This window comes from Protopterus annectens, chromosome 2.part1 (genome assembly GCF_019279795.1).
Source record: "Protopterus annectens isolate FY-2018-M chromosome 2.part1, PAN1.0, whole genome shotgun sequence".
Classification (NCBI taxonomy): domain Eukaryota; kingdom Metazoa; phylum Chordata; order Ceratodontiformes; family Protopteridae; genus Protopterus; species Protopterus annectens.
Window position 1 is genome coordinate 1,367,365,267 of NC_056729.1, and position 23,587 is coordinate 1,367,388,853.

At 43.9% G+C, this 23,587-nt stretch overlaps 1 protein-coding gene across 1 annotated transcript in view; it reads right to left on the bottom strand.

Moving 5' to 3' along the window:
- The window catches only part of TBC1D14 (TBC1 domain family member 14), a 773,921-nt gene that overhangs the window by 681,935 nt on the left and 68,399 nt on the right, over nucleotides 1-23,587 (bottom strand). Inside the window, exon 3 of the mRNA XM_044062828.1 lies at nucleotides 19,556-19,679. Coding sequence (XP_043918763.1) covers nucleotides 19,556-19,679 — 124 coding nt within the window. The remainder of the gene's footprint in view (nucleotides 1-19,555; nucleotides 19,680-23,587) is intronic.

Consider the following 23,587-nt stretch of genomic DNA (forward strand, 5'->3'; position numbering starts at 1 on the left):
CTAAAGGAGCATTCAGTTGGGAAGTGCATGGAAGTTGAAGAAGTCATAGAGACAGTTTTCCATAGGGGGAGCCTTACTACTCCCCAATTTGGGTGCGGAAACCCCCCCCCCACTGCTTAAGTCTCGCGTGTCCCCTGGGACTGAAACCTGCGGATGTTCATCATGTTTCACTGTTGCAGTCATTACACTAGGGTTAGCCTGCTGGCAGGCTACCTGCAGTCAGCCTGAATTCCAAAGTCCTGGTACGGCGTTGGTTGCTGTTGCCTCTTCCCTGATGTCAGTGCGTCAGGGGGTATATACAAGATGCAGCCGACGCCATTTTCTTCAGTCTTTCTTGCCGCATGGTGCCTGAAGCAAAAGCAGTTCGCAAGTGCCGGTCAGTCGACTCCTGAGATTTTCTAAATTGAATTTCAGATCCGAAGTCTTCAATAAAGCCAAGTACCCCATTGGGGAAGCTTTCTTGCTCCAGACCGATGTCAGTAAAAGTTAAACTTCCTGTGGGAAGCAAATACCTCATAAGGATTTTCATTCTTACTGTATTCCTTGCCTAGGCCCTGACCACGACGTTGCTAGTTGTCGGTTTTGTGCTAGATTCAAACAACGCACTATTAGGCGTCCATTCGATTTTGCTTTACATTACTTTGGCCGAAGGTTAAAACTACATAATGCCGTCAGAACAACCGACCGGAGTTCATAAAAAGTGCAAGGACAAAGAAAAGGACATGCATCAGAGGTCCAAAACAGAGAAAGCCTCTTTCTAGGCCAGTCGCCGGTTCTCAGCGAGGCGCTTTCGCAGCCCCTGACACCTGCTACATCAGAGCCACAGGCCACCCCCGACTCGCACGTGGAGACAACTAGGCCTCTGAAAAGGTATTGGGACCTACGGAACCTATTCTCAGATGGGTCCGGAGCCGCTGAGCAGTCATCGGCTTCTGAGGGTGTTTTCAGACATACACAGTTTACTATTAAGACCTCTACAGCAGCCAAGGCAAAGTCTAACACTCCTTTAAAGACAAAGAAACAAAGTACAGCATTCTCCTGGACAGTCATCCCATGCCAAAGAAACAGATGCTTAAAATGGCCGAAGACCTAATTGCTTTGATCAGGGGTTCCCATCCCCCTCCTGATAAAAGGCCTAGGCAAGACACTGACTGACGACTCTGACCAGGTTTCTATTTCTGATTCCTCTTCAGAACAGGGATACTCTCTTCCTCCCTATCAGGACTCTGATGCTGAAGAATCTATACCTTCAGCCTCTCCTCCCGAGGACTACTCTTGGGGAAACCCTGCACACTATGAGGGAGCATTTCCATTGGGAGAGCCAGGATTATTCAGAATCCAAGAAAAGGCTCAGATACTTTCTTTTATTGCCTCAGCACAGGCCCCTTGCTATCCCCGCTGTGCTAGATATTGTTGATGTATTTACTGAATCCCGTTTGTCTTCTGATTCTTTGCCCCCTGCTCCAGTTAAGCCAGATAGGTACTACAGGGTTCCAGATTCTCAAATTCCTTTATAAAAACCCTGCTGCTGATCCAGAGACCATTTCTCTGGGTCCCAAAGGGGTCAAGGTTTCCACAGCAAAAAACCCTGTTCCCTCCGATAGGGATTCTAGAGCACTGGACAGATGGTGGAAAAGTTTACACCTCTGCTACTTTAGCTGTAAGGGCTTTAAACTGCCAGTTTCACATGCTTAAATATCAATACCGAAGGTCTTTATTAAAACCGAAAATGCTTACTAGCCCTAAATGTCCTGAAAACAAGCAAATGCAGGACTTATTGCATGCACCTGAACAAGTGGGAAAGCATACTTTGCAGTGTGGTTTTGCTTCATTAGAGGCTTCTTGCAGAGCCGCAGTTACAGGTTCTGTCATTCAAAGGCATGCTTGGTTAAAAGGAGAGTTTACCTGATCATATTAAAGCAAAATTATTGGATGCTCCATTACAGCATGATACTTTGTTTGGTGTTAAGGCAGAAGAGGTGTTAAAGAAAATGGAGGATAAAGCAAAATCAATGCAGACAGTAAAGGATTTCTTACAGGTACAGCCACCCAGATTTAGCAGGAACTGGCCTAAGAATTGGTCCTTTCTTGTGTCAGACAGGCCACAAAGAGGCAGATACAGATGCCCAAAACGCAGATCTCAGCCCCAAGGCTCATACAGACCTAATCAATGGAGTGCTTCAGCCCCCAAAGGCAGAGAAGACAAAATCACAACCTTATAGGAAACCGTCCCAATGACTTTCCTCTACCAATGCCAAACACTTAGATTTTGACAGTACCCTTAGGGGGAAAACTAGCACTTCTCACAAAAGTGGCACGTGATCACCTAGGACAAATTGGTTCTGAATATTGTTTCTCAGGGTTACACTTTCACATTCTCAGGGTTACACTTTCACACTACCAAGGCCAAGAGGTATGCCAGACCTGCCACACAATGGGCAGAGGCACAAAAAAAAAATTCTGCTCTCATGAACATGACGGATATTCAAAAAGTACCACAGCAAGAGCAGGGGCAAGGATTTTACTCAACACTTTTCTTGGTACCTAGAAAGGACAAAGCATGGAGACCTATACTGGACCAGTCTACTCAACACTTTCCTGGACATTCCAAAATTTAAAATGTTGACACTACAGCAACTTCTACCCATGCTGGGCAAGAAGGCTTGGCTAGTTACTTTGGACCTCAAAGAGGCATACCTGCATGTCCCAGACAATCTTGCAGAAGATACCTCAGATTCATAGCTGGCTCAATACATTACCAATTCTCTGCACTGCCCTTTGGCTTATTTACTGCACCCAGGGTCTTCACAAAATGCCTGGCACCAGTAATTGCATTTTGCAGACCGAGTAATTCAAATATATCCCTATTTGGACGACTGCCTTATTCAAGCAGAGAGCAAGGACATTCTACTAAAGCATCTGGTTATAAAAAGATTATTAATCTGCCTAAGGTACACAGTAAACGAAAAGAAATCAAAACTAGTGCCCTCCCAAGAGATAATATTCCTGGGTGCAAGCTTAAATACAACTGCCCAGATGGCTTACCTCATGCCAGACAAAGGAAACTTGACTCATTACTTTCAAATGATGGCAACAAAGACCCAGTTACCTGCAAAAAAAGTTCTGCAGGCTTTGGGCTTCATAGCATCCTGCTGATTCCATATGCAAGACTGCATACGAGGAAGCTACATTGGTATCTAAAAAGTGTTTGGACTCACTGCCACAGCCTGGAAACAATAACTCATTCACTGCCTACAACAGGAGTTTCGATGGTGGACACTGGCCTGTCACCGCAACAAGGGACAGCCTTTCACTTTACCCACAGCCAGGCAGACACCAACAGATGCATCGGATTATGCCGGGGGGGGGGGGGGCACATAGTGGGAAAATGTATTCAGGGCACGTGGCCAGAAGACCAAATGCATCTTCATATCAATCAAAAAGAGATGCTAGCTGTACAGAATGCCCTGACAGCCTTCAAGGATCTACTACATCCAGAACTACTGCTGCTAAAGATGGACAATACTACAGTCATGTGGTACATAAACAAGCAAGGGGGGGCACACATTCCTACCCCCTATGCAGACAAGCTATGACTTTGTGGAACACAGCACTGACCTATCAAGTACATCTGCAGGCACAATTCCTGCCAGGAAAGAAAAATACTCTTGGCAGGCGAACTAAGCAGAAACCTCATGGACCCTCACAAGTGGTAACTAGATCCACAAGTCTTCAGCATAACAAGGAAACTGGGATGCCCAGACAGACCTATTTGCCTCCTGCCACAACTGCCAACTAGAGAGATTCTGCACAAGGACTTGTCACTCAAGCATGGAAGGTGGTTGCACCATCATTCAGTTGGAAAACCCTAACAGTTTATGCCTTTTCACTACTGCCTCTCCTCCCCAAGGTACTCCAGAGCAGCCAAAAATGATTCCGATTGCCCAGACTGGCCACGCCAGCACTGGTACCCAATCCTAAAGAGCTTGTCTCAAGGCCCATCCTGGACTTTACCCCAAATTCCTCATCGTATGACCCAACAAAACTATCAGAACCCCCCTGTGCAGAAAGCCATGTTGGAAGAATGGCATACTCCATTTTGAGAGTATGCACCCGAGGCATGTCTTCCCTAATGTTGTAAAGAATCAGATGGCTAGAGTAACCAAGCTATGTAACAATATTAATGATAGTGACTGCCTTTTGGATTTCCAAGCAAGATGTTTCATGAATAGGGGATATCCTATTCAATTAACTATGAATTTTAGAAATAGTGACACATCTGTTCATGTGGCTCACTTAGGAAAATATCCCCATAGACATCCAAATAGATCCTGTAAAGGTATAGTGCAATATGACCTTAAATACACAAATGATGTCAAATATATAAAGGACATTTTGTATAAAAACTGGAAATTACTCAGTATGAATAAGGAGTTGTTAAATGTTGTAGGCAAACATCCTAGCTTTAGATATAGTAATTGCCTTAACTTGAAAAGACTATTGTGTAAGGAGAAAGTGCTACATATACCAACAGATATAAGGACTAAGTTTAGGCAAGGAACTTTTCCTTGCAAGAGGTGTTGTACTTGTAAGTATATAGCAGGTGAGCAGAAGTATGAGAATATGGAGCTTGGTATTAGGTTCACACCGAACTTCTATGCCACATGTGACACTACCAACGTAATATACTTGGCCACATGTGAAGGTTGTGAAGCCTACTATGTGGGCATGACGACACGTAGACTCAAAGATCGGGTCTACAATCATATATATGATATACGAAAAATAAATGTAAACAATGTCTTAGCCAGACACTGTCAACTATTCCCGTCCCATATCTTTAAGTTCAGAGTCCTACAGATTTCATATCCCAATAGGAGGGAAGGCAATGCATTAGGAACCCTTGAGCTGAATGAGCTGAGATGGATTTTAACACTTAGGGCACATTTAGAACCTGGCCTAAATACAGCTCTTAGTATTAGACCCGCGCTTTTATGAATAGTCATTGGTATTGTCTGTATTTTTGGTTTTTTGCAAAGAAACTTTTTATATTGTTGTGCGATCTCTTATACAAGAGTCCTGGGTGATTGTGATTTAACATTATAATGCTATGATACTATTCAGTCTAAAATGATGAATTATAATGCCTATGATGTTATTTAGTTTAGAACGATGAATTCTGATTTGCATTCATATAAGACGCATAGAAAGCAGATCACCCTGTTGACTATTTATTCATTTATTTTACATGTGGTGATCTAGGTTACTTTAGCTTCAATAGTGTTTTATTTTTCTCTTTTTCTTTTCTTCTTTTTCTTTGCCTTTCTTCTCCCCCCCCTCCCCTTCTCCCCCCCCTTTCCTTGTACTCATAACCTTTACTTATCCTTTACAAAATGACAGTTAACTTATACATACATCCTTTGTGAGTTTTTATAGAATTTATTGTACTGGACATGAAGTAATGTTTTAAATGATCTTTTAGTATATAAATATCTTGAAATGATTAACAAAATGTATTTAATATAAATTTATATGATTGTATATATTATTTTTACATATGAAATGTGTAAGAATGGACACCCTGAACTGACAGTATTTATCATTTGATGAAAAAGTTGGAGAACTGTCCATAGCATTATATTAATTATAATCATTGTATATGATGAATTTATATACGTCTAAATTGACTTAAATGGTTTTTAACCGCCAAAATATTTGTTAATTAGGGCGTGTTTTAGTATATAAAGAGAACATTCACTTTAGTTTAATACAACCTGATGAAGCGCACTAGTTGAGTGCGTGAAAGCGCTTGCTCTGTTATAAATAAAATAAGTCTGCTGTTTTATCCATCGTGGTGGTCCCAGTGATTTGTTGGATTAAGGAAACTGGGATGCCCAGACAGACCTATTTGCCTCCTGCCACAACTGCCAACTAGAGAGATTCTGCACAAGGACTTGTCACTCAAGCATGGAAGGTGGTTGCACCATCATTCAGTTGGAAAACCCTAACAGTTTATGCCTTTTCACTACTGCCTCTCCTCCCCAAGGTACTCCACAGCAGCCAAAAATGATTCCGATTGCCCCAGACTGGCCACGCCAGCACTGGTACCCAATCCTAAAGAGCTTGTCTCAAGGCCCAGCCTGGACTTTACCCCAAATTCCTCATCGTATGACCCAACAAAACTATCAGAACCTCCACAGCCAACTCAGAACCTTAAATCTGGCTGCATGGCGAATAATATAACCACTCAGGACACAACTTTCTAAAGCAGTTATGGATGTCATTTTGGAAGCCAGGAGGCCCAGCACCAGGAAATCTTATGCAGAAAAATGGAAGAGATTCTGTGCGTGGAACCAGGCACAAGGACTTAAACCGCTTGTTCCAAATATTCCTCAGATTTTACAATACCTAACCGAGATGCTGGACAAAGGCCTAGCCTTCTCATCAATTAAGATAAATGCCTCTGCCATTTCAGCTCATTACAATACGGAACCTCCTATTTTTTCACATCCAATGCTAAGACGATACCTCAGAGGGGCAAAAAACATAAGACCCCCAAGGAGAGCACCAATACCTACATGGTACTTTGTATTTGAAAAGCTCACACTGCCTCCTTTTGAGCCAGCCAATACAGCTGAGATAAAATTCTTATGGAAAACTGCTCTGCTCCTAGCAATAACTTCAGCAAGAAGAGTGAGTTACAGGCATTAATGGCAATGTAACCTTCATCCGGGCAGGGTTTCCCTAAGGACAAACCTGACATTTATGCCAAAATTAGTATCCAGTGTGGCTCTTAACCAAACCATTCATTTGCCAACTTTTTATCCAAATCCCCAGAATAAAGGGGAGAGACTTCTGCACTCATTGGACATGCACAGGCAGCTACACTTATACTTGGACAAAACAAAAGCTTTCAGAAAGACTGAGCAACTTTTTGTGGCACATGCTGCAGGATCACAAGGAAAGGCCATTTCAAAGCAGACTATTTCAAAATGGATAGGACACTGCATTCATTTCTGCTAAGCACAGCATGGCAAATCAGTGCCCAAGAATATTAGGCCACATTCTACCAGAGCAGCAGCCACATCAGCAGACTCTCAGAGGAGTACCAACCAAGGAAATTTTGGAGGCTGCAACCTGGAATTCAGTGCACACTTTTACCAAGCACCATCACTTACCTCTAAATCCAGGGCAGGCTTTGCCACTGCAGTTCTGCAGGGCTTCATAGCCACTCCTAATCCTATTTAGACCCAGCCGCCCAACCTCAGCTTTGGTATTCAACCCAAGTGTAATGACTGCAACAATGAAACACGAATATAGTACAGTTGCGTACCTACCATAAATGTAGATGTCAAGAGTGTATTCACTGTTGCAGTCCAGGTTACCCACCCACCATCCCCCTTTCTTTGCTGGGACTTATCTATACTTCTCTATCCTACACAACCTATGTGACGTATTTGCGTGTAGATGAAGGTATTGTTTATTTTGGTGTATGTTTTTTTATAAGCAATATGTATTGCCTACCATCTTGGTGGCACCTGACATCTGGGGCAAGAAAAACTGAAGAAAATGGCGTCGGCTGCATCTTATATACCCTTGGCACACTGACGTCAGGAAGAGGCAACAGCAATAGACGCCGGACCAGGACTTTGGAATTCAGGCCATCTGCAGGTAGCCTGCCAGCAGGATAACCCTAGTGTAATGACCTGTGTAAATGTGCCTGGTTCCAAGTACAGAATCTCTTCCATTTTTCTACATAAGATTTCCTGGTGCTGGGCCTCCTGGCTTCCAAAAAAAACATCCATAACAGCTTTAGAGAGAGGTGTGTTCCAAGTGGCATTATTTGCCATGCAGCCAGATTTAAGGTTCTGAGATGGCTGTGCAGGATCGGATTGTTTTGTTGAGTCAGAAGATGAGGAATTTGAGGTAAAGTCCAGGATGGGCCTTGAGATGCTCTTTAGGATTGGGTACCAGTGCTGGCGTGGCCAGTCTGGGGCAATCAGAATAATTTTTGGCTTCTCTTGTCTGACTGGGAAGGAGAGACAGTGGTGGAAAGGCATAAACTGTTAGGGTTTTCCAGCTGAATGATGGAGCATCCAGTTTCCATGCTTGTGAGTGTTAAGTCCTTGTGCAGAATCTCTGTAGTTGGCAGTTGAGGGGAGGCAAAAAGATCCATGTCTGGGCATCCCCATTTCGTTATCATGCTCCTGTGGATCTAGTTTCCACTTGAGGGTCCATGAGGTTTCTGCTTAGTTCGTCTGCCAGAGTATTTTTCTTTCCTGGCAGAAATTGTGCCTGCAGATGCATTTGATAGGTCAGTGCTGTGTTCCACAAAGTCATGACTTGCCTGCAGAGGGGGTAGGAATGTGTGCCGCCTGCAGAGGGGGTAGGAATGTGTGCCCCCTTGCTTGTTTATATACCACATAACTGTAGTATTGTCCATCTTTAGTAATAGTTGTCCTGGATGAAGTAGATCTTTGAAGGCTGTCGGGGCATTCTGTACAGCTAGCATCTCTTTTCGATTGCTATGAAGATGCATTTGGTCCACGGGCCACGTGCCCTGAATACATTTTTCCTGCCATGTGTGCCCCCCCCAGGCATAATCTGATGCATCTGTTAATGTCTGCCTGGCTGTGGGTAAAGTGAAAGGCTGTCCCTTGTGGTGACAGGCCTGTGCCCACCATCAAAACTCCTGTTGCAGGCAGGGAATAAGAGTTATTGTTTCCAGGCTGTGGCAATGTTGAATCCAAACACTTTTTACATACCATTGTAGCTTCCTCATATGCAGTCTTGCATATGGAATTAGGATGCAGGATGCCATGAAGCCTAAAGCCTGCAGAATTTTTCTTGCAGGTAGCTGGGTCTTTGCCATCATTTGGAAAAAAAAAAAAAAAAACTGTGTACCCTAGGCAAATCAGTAATCTTTTTACAAATGCCAGATGCTTTAGTAGAATGTCCTTGCTCTCTGCTTGAATAAGGCAGTCGTCCAAGTAGGGATATATTTGAATTCCTTTTTGTCTGCAAAATGCAATTACTGGTGCCAGGCATTTTGTGAAGACCCTGGGCTCAGTGGATAAGCCAAAGGGCAGTGCAGAGAATTGGTAATGCATTGAGCCAGCTATGAATCTGAGGTATCTTCTGCAAAATTGTCTGATTGGGACATGTGGGTATGCCTCTGAGGTCCAAAGTAACTAGCCAAGCCTTCATGCCCAACATGGATAGAAGTTGCTGCAGTGTCAACATTTTGACTTTTGGAACATCCAGGAAAGTGTTTAGAATAGACAGGTCCAGTATTGGTCTCCAGGCTTTGTCCTTTCTGGGTACCAAGAAAAGTCTTGAGTAAAATCCTTGCCCCTGTTCTTGCTGTGGTACTTTTTGAATAGCCCTCGTGTCCATGAGAGCAGAAATTTGTTTGCGCCTGTGCCCATTGATTTTGTGGCAGGTCTGGTATACCTTTTTACCTTGTACTAGTTACTAGTTTTGATTTATTTTCGTTTACTGTGTACCATAGGCAAATTAGTAATCTTTTTACAAACGCCAGATGCTTTAGTAGAATGTCCTTGTTCTCTGCTTGAATAAGGCAGTCGTCCACGTAAGGATATATTTGAATTCCTCTGTCTGCAAAAAGCAATTACTGGTGCCAGGCATTTTGTGAAGACCCTGGGCGCAGTAGATAAGCCAAAGGGCAATGCAGAGAATTGGTAGTGCATTGAGCCAGCTGTGAATGAGGTATCTTCTGCAAGATTGTCTGATTGGGACATGCAGGTATGCCTCTTGGGTCCAAAGTTACCAGCCAAGCCTTCTTGCCCAGCATGGGCAGAAGCTGCTGCAGAGCCAACATTTTGAATTTTGGAATGTCCAGAAAAGGTGTTTAGAATAGACATGTCCAGTATTGGTCTCCATGCTTTGTCCTTTCTGGGTACCAAGAAAAGTAGAGTAAAATCCTTGTCCCTGCTCTTACTGTGGTACTCGCTGAATAGCCCTCATGTCCATGAGGGAGAAAACTTGCTTTTGTGCCTCTGCCCATTGTGTGGCAGGTCTGGCATACCTTTTGCCTTTGGCAGTGTGTGAAAGTGGAACCTGTAGCCCCGAGACACTATATTCAAGACCCATTTGTCCTGGGTGATCATGTGCCAATTTTGTGAAAAAAGTGCTAGTTTTCCCCCTAAGGGGGCTGTTAAAAGGCAAGTGCTTAGTACTGGCAGAGGAAAGTCATTGGGACAGTTTCCTATATGGCTGTGATTTGTCTTCTCCGCTTCTGGAGGTAGAAGCACCCCACTGTTTAGGCCGGTATGAGCCTTTGGGCTGGGATCTGCCTCTGTGGCCTGACACTGGAAAGGACCAATTCTTTGTAGGCCAGTTCCTGCTAAATCTGGGTGGCTGTACCTATAAGAAATCCTTAACTGTCTGCATAGATTTCACACACTCCTCAATTTTCTTCAACATCTCTTCTGCCTTAACACCAAAGTATCATGCTGTAATGGAGCATCCAATAAATTTGCTTTAACATGATCAGGCAGATTCTGTTCCTTTAACCAAGCATGCCTCCTAATGACAGATCCCATAACAGCGGCCCTGCAAGAGGCCTCCAGAGAATCAAAAATACATTGCAAAGTATGCTTTCGAATTTGATCAGCTGCAAGCAATAAATCCTGCATTTCCTTGTTTTCTTGACATTCAGAATTTGTCAATATTTTCTGATTTAGCAGTGACATCAAGTATTGCTGATATTTAAGCATATGAAACTGACAATTTAAAGCCCTTACAGCCAAGGTAGCAGAAGTGTAAACTCCACCCCCCCCCCAATCTGTCCAGTGCCCTTGAATCCTATCAGAGGGGACAGGGGTTTTTTTGCAGTGGAAGCCTTGACCCCTTTGGAACACAGATATAGTTTCTGGGTCAGCAGCACAGTTTTTATATAGAAATTGATGAGAACCTGGAACCCTGTAGTATCTGTCTGGCTTAACAGGTGCAGGGGGTAAAGAGTCAGGAGACAAGCCGGACTCTGAAAATACATCTACAGTGTCTAGAACAGGGGGAATAGCAAGAGGTCCGTGCTGAGGTAGTAAAAGAAAGTCTCCCAGCCTTTTCTTAGATTCTGAGTAATCTTGGCTCTCGGTGAGAGTACTCCCTCATGGTATGCAGGGTTTCCCCAAAAGAATAATCCTCAAGAGGAGAGGCTGAAGGGATAGATTCCTCAGCATCAGAATCCTCACAGGGAGGAAGAGAGAGTATTACTGTTCAGAAGAGGAGTCAGAGGAAATGGAAACTTGATCTGAAGATTCATATTGTCTCTTGCCTAGGCCTCTTATCAGGAGGGGGTTGGGAACCCCTGATAAAAGTAATTAGGTCTTCCATGCCTAAAAAACAGATGCTTAAAATGGCCGAAGTCTGTCCAGGAGAATGCTGTACTTGTTTCTTTGTCTTTACAGCTGCTTTAGTCTTTACCTTTGAAGCAGAGGTTGGCTTTACATACAACTGTGTAGGTCTGTAAACACCCTCAGAAGCAGATGCCTGCTCAGCGGCTCTGGACCCATCTGAGGGAATAGTTTCAGAGTGTCCAATACTTTAAGTTTCCAGAGGCCTAGTTGGCTCCACGTGGAAGTCAGTAGCAGCCTGTGGCTCTGAGGTACCGGGTGTCAGGAGCTGCGAAAGCACCTCACTGAGAACCAGCGACTGGCCTAGCGGAGGCCTCCATCGGCTTTGGACCGCTGAAGTCTGTCCTTTTCTTTTTCCTTGCGCTTTTTATAAACTCCGGTAGTCGGCTGTTCCAACGGCATTATATAATTGAATCTTCGGCCAAAGTAATGAAAAGCAAAATCGTAGAGACGCTTAGTGCGTTGGTTAAATCTAGCACAAAACAGACAACTAGCAACGTCGTGGTCAGGGCCTAGACAAGGAATACAGTAAGAATGAAAATCCTTGAGGTATTTGCTTCCCACAAGAAATACAATTGTTAACTTTTTCAGACATCGGTCTGGAGCAAGAAAAAAAAAAAAAGTTTCCCTAACGGGGTACTTAGCTTTAATGAAGACTTCGGATCTGAAATTCGATTTTGAAAATCTCAGGAGTCAGCCGACCGGCACTTGCGAACTGCTTCGGGCACCGCATGGCAAGAAAGACTGAAGAAAATGGCTTCGGCTGCATCTTTTATACCCCTGGCGCACTGACGTCAGGGAAGAGGCGACAGAAACAGACGCCAGTCCAGGACTTTGGAATTCAGGCCGATTGCGGGTAGCATGCCAGTAGGAGAACCCAAGTGCAATGACTGCAACAGTGAAACACGGACATCTGCAGTTGCAAAGCCTGCCCTGGATTTAGAGTAGAGTGGCAGACGATGGTGCTTTGTAAAGGTGTGCACTGAACTCAAGTACCAGCCTCTAAAATGTCCTTGGTTGGTACTCCCCTGAGAAAGGCTGAAGTGGCTGCAGCTCTGGCTGAATGTGGCCTAATGCCTTTAGGCTCTGGCTTGTCATGGTGTAAAGTAGCAGAAACTAATGCAGTGGCCTATCCACTTTGAAATAGTCTGCTTTGAGATAGCCTTTCCTTGTGATCCTGCAGCAAATGCCACTAGTAATTGTTCAGTCTTTCTGAAAACTTTGGTTCTGTCCAAGTAGAATCTAAGCGGTCTGTGTACATCAAAAGAATGCAGAATTCTTTCCCCCTTGTTCTGTGGATTTGGATAAAAAAAAGTTAGCAGATGAAAGAGCCACACATGTTGGATTGGTCCTCAGAGACCCTGTCTGGATAAAAAAAATGATAAAGGTCCCACAGCCATCAGTGCCTGAAGCTCTGAAACTCATCTGGTAGAAGTTATTGCTAGGAGCAGAGCAGTTTTCCAAGATAAAAACTTTATATCAGCAGTAGCAGCTGGCTCAAAAGGAAGCAGGGTGAGTTTTTCCAAGACATAGTTGAGGTCCCATGCAGGCATTGATTATCTCCTTGGAGGCCTTAAATTTTTGGCTCCTTTGAGGTACTGTTTTAGTAAGGGATGAGAAAAGATTGGTGGCTCTGTATTGTAATGAGCCGAAATGGCAGAGACATGAATTTTAATAGATGAAAAAGATAGACCTTTGTCCAGCATGTCAGTTAAGTATTGCAAAATCTGAGGGATATTTGGCACAGCTGTATCAGTTCCTTGTGCCTGGTTCCAAGCACAGAATCTTCCATTTTCCAGCATAAGATTTTCTAGTACTAGGCCTTCTAGCCTCCAAAAGGACACCCATCACAGCTTTACTGAAAGGTGTGTTTTGTATGACTACATTATCCGCCATGCTGCCAGGTTTAAAGTCCTGAGTTGGCTGTGCAGGATCTGATGGTTTTGCTGGGACAGTAGATGAGGTATCTGAGATAAGGTCCACGTTGGGTATTGAGACAAGCTCCTTCGTATTGGATACCAGTACTGGCGGGGCCAGTCGGGGGCAATCAGTATCATCCTTGGCTTCTCCTATCTGACCTTTAGGAGTACATTGGGGAGGAGAGTCAAAGGGCGAAATGCATATACTGATAGGGCGTCCTTTCCATGCTTGTCTGTGATAAATCCTTGTGCAGAATCTTTTTAGTTGGTAGTTGTGAGGGGAGGCAAATAGATCTATATCCGGGCATCCCCATTTCCTTGTTATGCTGAAGACTTGTGGATCCAGGTGCCACTCGTGGGGATCCATGAGGTTTCTACTTAGTCTGCCAGAGTATTTTTCCTTCCTGGCAGGAATTGTGCCTGCAGATGTACTTGGTAAGTCAATACTGTGTCCCACAAAGTCATGGCTAGTGTGCAAAGGGGGTAAGAATGTGCGACCCCTGCTTATGTACCACATGACCGTGGTTTTGTCTGTCTATCAGTAGTTGTCCTGGATAAAGGTCCTTTAAGGCTGTCAGGGCATTTTGAACTGCTAGCATCTCTTTTTGATTGATATGTAGATGCATTTTGTTTGGGGTCCATGTGTCCTGAATGCATGCTCCTGCCATGTGGGCCCCCCAGGCATAATTTGATGCATCCGTTGTTAGTGTTTGCCAGGCTGGGGGTAATGAGAATGGCTGTCCCTTGTTTTGGTGACAAGCCTTTGCCCACCATCGAAACTCCTGTTGCAGGCAGGGAAAGAGTAATCATAGTTTCCAGGCTGTGGCAATGTTGAGTCCAAACACTTTAGGTACCATTGAAGTTTCTTCATATGCAGTCTTGCATATGGAATTAGTAGGACGCAGGATGCCATGAAGCCCAAAGCCTGCAGAATTTTTTTTTTTTTTTTTTGAAAACTGGGCCTTTGTTGCCAACATTTTGAAATAGGTAGTCAGTTGCCTTTGTCTGTCATGAGATAAGCCATCTGGGCAGTTGTATTTAAGCTTGCACCCAGGAATATTCTCTCTTGAGGGTACTAGTTTTGATTTCTTTTCGTTGACTGTGTACCCTAGGCATGTTAGAAGTCTTTTCACAAATGCCAGATGCTGTAGAAGAATGTCCTTGTTCTCTGCTTGAATTAAACAGTCGTCCAAGTAAGGATACATTTGTATTCCTCTGTCTGCAGAATGCAATTACTGATGCCAGGCACTTTGTAAAGACCCTGGGCGCAGTAGATAAGCCAAAGGTCAGTGCAGAGAATTGGTAATGCATTGAGCCAGCCTTGAATCTGAGGTATCTTCCGCATATTTGTCTGATTGAGACATGAGACATGCAGGTATGCCTCTTTTAGGTCTAAAGTCACCAGCCAAGCGTTCTTGCCCAGCATGGGCAGAAGCTGCTGTAATGTCAACATCTTAAAATTTGTTATATCCATGAATGTGTTCAAAATAGATAGGTCCAGTATTGGCCTTCAGGCCTGGTCCTTTCTGGGTACCAGGAACAGTCTTGAGTAAAATCCTTGTCCCTGCTCTTGCTCTGGTACTAGTTGAATGGCCCCCATGTCCATGAGGGATGAGACTTGTTTTTGTGCCTCTGCCCATTGATTTTTTGGCAGATCTGGCCAGCTGTTTGCCTTTGGCAGGGTATGGAACTGGAACTTGTAGCCTTTGTGACACGATATTTAAGACCCACTTGTCCTGGGTGCCAATTTTGAGGAAACAAAAGTGCTAGTTTTCCCCCCAAGGGTTCTGCCAGGAGATAAGTGCTTGGTGCAGGCAGGGGGAAGTCATTGGGACCGTTTCCTGAATGGTTGTGATTAGTCTTCTCCAACTTTGGAGGTAGTAGTCCCCCACTGTTTTGAGCAGAATGAACCTTGCGCCTGGGGTCTGCCTCTAGGGCGTCTGGTTCTGCCCCTTTGAGGTCTGTCTGACACAGGAAAGGACCAATTCTTTGTTGGCCAGTGTCTACTAAACCTAGGTGGCTGTACTTGTAAAAAATATTTGACCATTCGCATAGATTTAGCTTTGTCCTCCATTTTCTTTAACACCTAGTCTGTCTTAACATCAAACAAAGTATCATGCTGTAAAGGTGCATCTAATAATTTAACTTTAACATGATCAGGCAGATTTTGTTCCTTTAACCAAGCATGCCTCCTAATAACAGAACCTGCAACTGCGGCTCTGAAGGAGGCCTCTAAAGAATCAAAACCACATTGCAAAGTATGCTTTCCAACTTGTTCAGCTGCATGCAATAAATCCTGCATTTCCTTGTTTTCTGCACATTCAGAGTTTAACAACATTTTCTGTTTAAGCAATGCCATGACATGTTGCTGATATTTGAGCATATGAAACTGACAGTTTAAGGCCCTTATAGCCAAGGTAGCAGATGTGTAAACCTTTTTTCCCCCATCTATCCAGTGCCCTAGAATCTCTGTCAGAGGGGGTAGGGATTTTGCAGCAGAAGCCTCAACTCCTTTGGGACCCTGAGAAATAGTTTCTGGGTCTGCAGCAGGGTTTTCAAAAAGGAATTTAAGAGAGTCAGGAACCCTGCAATATCTGTCTGGCTTAACAGGAGCTGGAGGTAAGGAGTCAGGTGTAAGACTAGAATCCGAAAACACATCTACAATATCTAACACAGAAGGGACGGTTAGTGGCTTGTGTTGAGGTAGTAAAAGGAAATCAGAGCCTCTTTTTAGATTCTGAAAAATCTTGGCTCTCCCAGTGGAAATGCTCCCTCATGGTATGTAAGGTTTCCCCAAAAGAATAGCCCTCAGGAGAAGCTGAAGGTACAGATTCTTCAGCACCAGAATCCTCATGGGGGGGTGGGGGTGGAGAATATTCCTGCTCAGAAGAGGAATCAGAAGAAATGGAAACCTGATCTGAAGATTCATAGTCAGTCTCTTGCCTAAGCCTCTTATCAGGAGGGGGATGGGAACCCCTGATCAAGGTAATAAAGTCTTCAGCCATTTTGAGCATCTGTTTTTTGGGCAGAGAAGACTGACCACGTGGCTCTTGAGTTTCTTTGCTTTGGAAGGTGCTTTAGTCTTTGCCTTTGAAGCTGAAGTCGGTTTGATGTAAAGATGTTTAGGTCTGAATACACCCTCAAAAGCCGGTGCCTGCTTAGCACCTCCGGACCCATCTGAAGGGATAATATCAGCCGGTGCCTGCTTAGCATCTCCGGATCCATCTGAAGGGATAATATCAGAGGCTCCAATACCTTGAGTTTCCAGCGGCACGGCCGACTCCACGTGGAAGTCGGTAGCGGCCTGCGACTCTAAAGTAGCGGGCATCAGGGGCTGCGAAAGAGCCTCACTGAGGACTGGCGACTGGCTTAGGAGAAGCTTCGGTGGTTTTGGGCCTCTGTTGTCTCTCTTTCCTTTGCGTTTTTTGTGAACTCCAGTAGTCGGATGTCTATCAGATAACATTTCTGGATAATTAAACCGGCGTCCAAAATAGTTGGAAGTAAAATCATAGACGCTTAATAGTGCGTTGGTTAAATCTAGCACAAAACAGACCATCAGAAACATTGCGATCAGGGCCTAGGCAAGGAATACAGTAAAAATTAAAATCCTTATGAGGTATTTGCTTCCCACAAGAAATACAATTAACTTTTTCTGACACTGGTCTGGAGCAAGAAAAAAAAAAAAAAAAAAGTCTCCCCAACGGGGTACTTAGCTTTATAGAAGACTTCGGATCTGAAACTCGAACACGAAAATCTCAGGGGTCAGCCGACCGGCACTTGCCAACTGCTTCGGGCACCGCACGGCAAGAAAGACTAAAGAAAATGGTGTTGGCCGCATCTTTTATAACCCGGACGTCAGGGAAGGGGCAACAGCAGCAGATGCAGGGCCCAAGACTTTGGAATTCAGGCCAGCTGAGGGCAACCTGCCAGCAGGATTACCCAAATGTAATGACTGCAACAGTGAAACACTAAGATCATCAGAAACCATGAAAAATGTCGGTCTGTGTCTAGTATCGGCAGTGCAAAGTATTTCCTCGGAAACCAGTGCCTTGTCAGCAGCTCCAGACCCATCCAAGGTAGAGACATCCACAGGATCCTCCAAGAGTCCTGCGGCATACTGGACTCTGAAAGGGTCTCTGCAGCGGCCTGCGAATGCACAGAAGCTGGCATCAGGGGCTGCGAAAGCACCTCACTGATGACTGGAGAACTAACGACTAGCTTAATGGAAGCGTCGGCAGTTTTGGACCTGTGTGGTCCGTCTCGGTCTTTATCCTTAAGTTTTTTTTGGAAGATTGGTAGTCGGATGGCTTACTGAAGCCATATCGGAATTAGAGGACTGAGCACGAAAATATCTAGCTACAATAAGGGCCTGACGTATAGTTCTGGCATTGAACAAAGCATAAAAGCAACAGCAGGGGACGTCATGGTCTGGACCTAAACAGGTGACGCAGTAAGAATGGAAGTCTCTGAGGTATTCGCTTTCCACAGGCAAAACAATTAACTTTTTCTGACATAGGTTAGATCAAGAAAAAAGGATCCCCAATGGGGTACTTCTCCTTTCAACTTAAATTCGGAAACGAAAACTCAGGTAGTGGCCGAACGGCACTCAAACTGCTTCTGCTTTTTTTTTTTTTTTTTTTTTTTAAGGAAAAGTGAAATAAATACCTTTTTCCATTGGTATATGCTTGGATTTACAACGGGCATGCTGGTTGGGCTGACCAATCAGCATGCTACTTTTTGAATATTAAATGGCCAGTCATTGTATAATATGTTAACAGCTACTTATCTGCTCTGAAAAAGGCTGCCCACAGTAAAATTACACTACTGGCTCACTGAGATTGGTCTCCTTTTTTTCAAAGCCAAACAAATCCAGACTTTTAGATTTTTTTTTAGTTGTACGGTCTTGCTGCCTTCAAAGCCACAGTACCCCAGTCATTCAGCCAAACAGTAGATTCCTTCTTATGTTGACCTTAATCCCACTGCACATCTCAGTAAAACTCCTCAGTTTGTTGTGCATTAGGTATGAGTGAATGAATGTCACATCTGCAAGTGATGCAACCCCTCAAGATTGACCTGACTGCCCTATAACAGCCACTGCTCCAGTGTGGTCTTTGGTCTCGGACAGGGGCTACACAGAAGCAAGTGATGCAACCCCTCAAGATTGACCTGACTGCCCCACAACAGCCACTGCTCCAGTGTGGTCTTTGGTCTCGGACAGGGGTTACACAGAACTGTGCACCTAGGCCATGTGATTCCAAACAGTCCCCACCACCACAAAAAGAGGCAATTCAGCAATGATTGGTTACAATCATTTGTGAACTACTGCTTTGAAGGAATAGATGTTACACTTCCCCCTACCAGTTCCATCAGGCATCAAACCATTAATCAAACTCTGGTCCCCGTGATCATAGTTAGGGGGGTTTTCCTCTTTGCCAATGGAGCTGGCTGTTGGACAACCCCTTTTTAAGTGAGTAGCCACCTCTTCAGGAAACAGGTTTTAACCCACAGTTGCTCCCCTCACCTGTCAGTCTGGGTGTTCTTCCATTTAGAAGAGCATCTTAGGAAGAATGCAGCAGTTCCACAGAAGGCTATGCAAATATGAATCAGTTTCCTTGATACATTAAAATTTCAAAATAAGATGCACATTACACTTCACAGAAACTAGAAGCCTGAAGTGAGTAAAAGGAAGCATGCATTTCACTTAAAGCTAAACAATGGGATTTTTTATGTGCATCTGCAGTCTTTCACACTATTGCTAGGCAGGGAAATGGCAGACCTCAAACAAAAGTAGACTTCAAAAGCAAACAAAAATCCATGCAACAATACCAACACTTCGAACAGATGCTTAATAATGAAGCATCACTGGGAGCACTTTCTCCTCTAACTTAAAACAAAACCGGAGACTGTTCTTAATCATCGCCTCAAAAAGCTTTAATAAAGTTGCATGGTCAGTTTCACCTTTTTGTATTTTACAGGCTACAGCAGGAGGCCTTAATGGAACTTTTTAGTCACTAACTTATCTATACTTGTATGTGCAACACACTGCAACAAGAAAATTTAACATGGGGTGCACGAATACTTATTTTACTGCATTAAATGCACAATTCTGACAATTTTCCTATAACAAAAAATAGAAAAGGCCTCCAGCTAAATACAACCAAAGCAAAGGCACCAAGAACAACTTATACTAGGCAAGGTATATTCAGTATCATGACAGTAAATTAAGCTAAAATTTGCAAGTTTATGTTCAGTGTGTACCTTTTGCATTTGCTTTGGCTCTTCCTGTAAAGCATCTCGAGAAGGTAATTTGCCAAACAATTTCCACCCTGGTTCACTTTCCTCTGCTGATTGTATGCTCTTCCCCTTCTTCGTAAACAAATTCCTGTAATACAGTAAAATACATAACTTAACAGATTTTCAGTTTTCAGCACTCTTCAGTGTTAAGTCAAAAGTACAAGAATAAAAAAATAGAAGTAATTTGTATTTCTATTAACATTTTCACTGGACGCAAGTGCCTTTTCAGGAGCAACTCAGGAGCCCTGTTTTAAGAGACCTGCTCAATCATACATTTCACAAGTGGAAACGGATGACCTCCGAACTACTGGAAAAAGTATTTTCTATATCAAGATTTTGTTATAAAATGGTAAAGATGTGAAAAAAAGAAGTTATGTACTCACCATAACGTTTCATCCGAGTAGTTATACTTAATTTTTCTGCAACCTGTGGGTATACGGATCCGTATCGGATCCAAGCCTGCAACTTTTTCTCTAGCATCTTCTCCAAGCTCCTCCCCTTACCCATAATGCCCTACCATCTCCTATCTTCCCTCAGATAGTCTGCTGCAACTAAACACACAAGTAACTCAGCCCAATGAGCCAAACCTGAAGAGACAGGACAAGGTCCGGGGGAGGGAGGTAGGGAATGTTGCAGAAAAATGAAGTATAACTACTCAGATGCAACGTTATGGTGAGTACATAAAATGAAGTTAACTACTTCAGATAAAGTTATCTGCAACCTGTGGGGCAGAGTCCCCAGCTACTCCGATCCTAGGAAGCCCTTATGGAAGGATATTCCTGAGCACCACGGAGCCAAAGGATGCTCTAGCCCTCTAAATCACATCTCATTTGTAATGGGAAATAAAGGTATGTGAATTGGCCCAGGTCGCTGCTGCACAAATATCGTCCAAAGGCACCCTAGACCAAAAAGCAGCAGAAGTCGCCATGGACCTGGTAGAGTGAGCCTCAATACCAGGAGAAGATGAACCTTTTGCTTTGTAGGCATGTGAAATACAAAGAGTGATCCATCTGGCCAAAGAAACTTTAGAAATAGCTTTTCCCATAAATGCTTTGGAAAAGGAAACAATCGGTCAGTCTTGCAGAAAGACTTCATTCTATGAAGATAAAAAACAAAGCTGTCTATGAACATCTAACAAATGAAGTTTGTATTCACCTTTATTTTGGAAGTTAGGAAAGAAAAGTACAGTTGTGTACACTTACCATAAATGTAGATGTTAGAGAGTGTCTTCACTTTTGCAGTCATCACTGTAGGGTTCTTCCTGCCGGCAGGCAGTCCTCGGTCAGCCAGAATCCCAAAGTCTGGGTCCGGCGTCTGCTGTTCAGTCATGCTCTCGGACGTCAGAGCACTAGGAGTACAAAGCTGCCAGTCGACGCCATGTTCTCCAGTTTTTCTTGCCCCAGATGTCAGGTGCCCAAAAGTTGAGGCTAATAGTAAAACAAAAATGTAACCTACAACAAACCCCATACCTTGTAGCAAATACACCTCAGAAGGGTGAAGTAGGAAACCAAAGTATAAGAGGGGACAGGAGGGAGGGTAACCCAGACTGCAACAGTGAAGACACTAACATCTACATTTATGGTAAGTGTACACAACTGTACTATGTTTATCGTGTTTCACTGTTGCAGTCATCACTGTAGGGTTGAATCCCAAAGCTGAGGTAAAGGGTGGTGGTTACGGAGTAGGGGTGGCTAGAAGGCCCTGCAAGACTGCAGAAGCAAAGCCTGCCCTAGACTTAGAGTAAAGAGGGAGAATATAGTGCTTAGAGAAAGTATGCACTGAACTCCAAGTTGCAGCTTCCAAAATATTCTTGGTAGGTACCCCTCTGAGAAAGGCAGCTGAAGTAGCAGCAGCTCTGGTAGAGCGAGTCCTAATTTTTCCTGGGATTTGCTTTCCATGATGAGTAACAAAATTGAATTCCATGAGCAATCCATTTAGAAATGGTCCATTTTGAAATGGCTTTGCCTTGGGAATTTGTTGCATAAGAAACAGTTGCTCTGTTTTCCTGATATCCTTGGTTCTGTCCAGGTAAAAACAAAGTTGTCTGTGTACATCCAAGGAATGCAAGATCCTTTCCCCTTATTTTGTGGATTGTTGAAAAAAGTTGGCAGGTGAATAGTTTGATTTAAAGCCACTTTGGAAACCACTTTAGGCATGAAAGTAGGATTGGTCTTTGACACCCTATCTTGGTGAAAAATATAAGGTTCCACAGCCATGAGTGCTTGTAACTTACTCTCCTGGCTGAAGTCAAAGCCAGTAGGATAGCTATTTTCCATGATAAATACTTAATATCATATGTGGCAGCAGGCTCAAAAGGAGGCAGAGTGAGTTTTTCCAGAACATAGTTGAGGTCCCAGGCAGGAATGGGTGGTGTCCTAGGGGGCCTTAAATTCTTTGTTCCTCTGAGATATTGTTTCAGAAGAGGATGCGAAAAGATTGGAGGATCTGTATTGTAATGTGCAGAGATAGCTGAGGCATGTATTTTTATGGAGGAGAAGGATAAACCCTTATGTAGCATGTCTTGTCAGGTAAAGTAAAATCAGTGGGATATTAGGAATGAGAGGATCCGAATCCTGAGCATGCATCCAGGTGCAAAATCTCTTCCATTTACCTGCATAAGACTTTCTAGTGCTAGGCCATCTGGCTTCTAAGATGACATCCATGACCTGTTTGGGAAGGAAAGGATTAATTGTAGACCCTGAATTCGCCAGGCTTCTAGGCCGAGAGTTTTGACATGAGTGCAGAACCTGGCCCTGGTTTTGGGACAAAAGATTTGGAATCCGAGGTAAAATCCAAGGAGGCTCCTGGGATAGATTCATCAGTGTTAAGTACCAAAATTGAGGCCAATTTGGGGCCAGTAAAATCATAATCTTGGGCTTGTCCTGCTTGATCTTTAGTAACACCAGTGGAAGAAGAGGTAGTGGCGGAAAGGCATACCCAGAGAGGTTTCTCCAACTGAATGATAGTGCATCCACTTTCCATGCTAGCTTGTGAAACATTCTTGTGCAAAAAATCTATAACTGGTGGTTGAGGGGGGATGCAAAAAGATCTATGTCCGGGCAGCCCCAGGCTTCTGTAATCATCTTGAATATTTGGGTGTCTAGCATCCACTCGTGGGTCGGACAGGTTCCTGCTCAGGCTGTCTGCCAGAATATTTTGTTTTCCTGGCAGGAACTGAGCTTGTAGATCCACTTTGCAAGCTAGAGCTGTGTTCCATAGAGTCATGGCTAGTCTGCAAAGGGGGTAGGAGTGTGAACCCCCTTGCTTGTTTATGTACCACATAACTGTGGTGTTGTCTGTCCATATCAGTAGTTGTCCTGGTTGCAGGAGATCCCTGAAAGCCAAGAGGGCATTCTGTACAGCTAACATCTCTTAAATTGATATGTAGGTGCTTCTGATCCTCTGTCCAAAAACCTTGCAAACCTTTTCCCTGCAAATGGGCTCCCCATGCATAATCCGAGGCGTCCGTGGTCAACACTTGGCTGGCTAGAGGCAGACTGAAGGCTTTCCCTTTGTGAAGACATGCCATGGTCCACCAATGGAATTCCTTTTGTAGGCAAGGCAAGACAGCAATGTGTGTGTCTAGACTGTGGCAATGCTGGGACCATACACTTTTTAGGTACCATTGTATTTTTCTCATATGTAGTCTTGCATTTGGTATGAGAAGGATGCAGGAGGCCATGTAGCCCAAAGCCTGCAGGAATTTCCTTGCAGTTAGCTGAGCTATTGACGCCAAGGTTTTGAAAGTTGAAGCCAGCTGCTGTTTTTCAGATGTCAGGAATGCCATCTGGGTTGTTGCGTTTAGAAGAGCACCCAGAAAGGTTATCTGTTGTATGGGCGTCAAATTTGACTATGTTCCCAGTGAATCCCAGGTACTGGAGTAGATTTTGAACAAATTCCAGGTGCTGGAGTAAGACATCCTTGCTGTCCACTTGAATAAGGCAGTCGTCCAGATAAGGGTAAATTTGAATTCCCTTGTGTCTGCAATAAGCTACT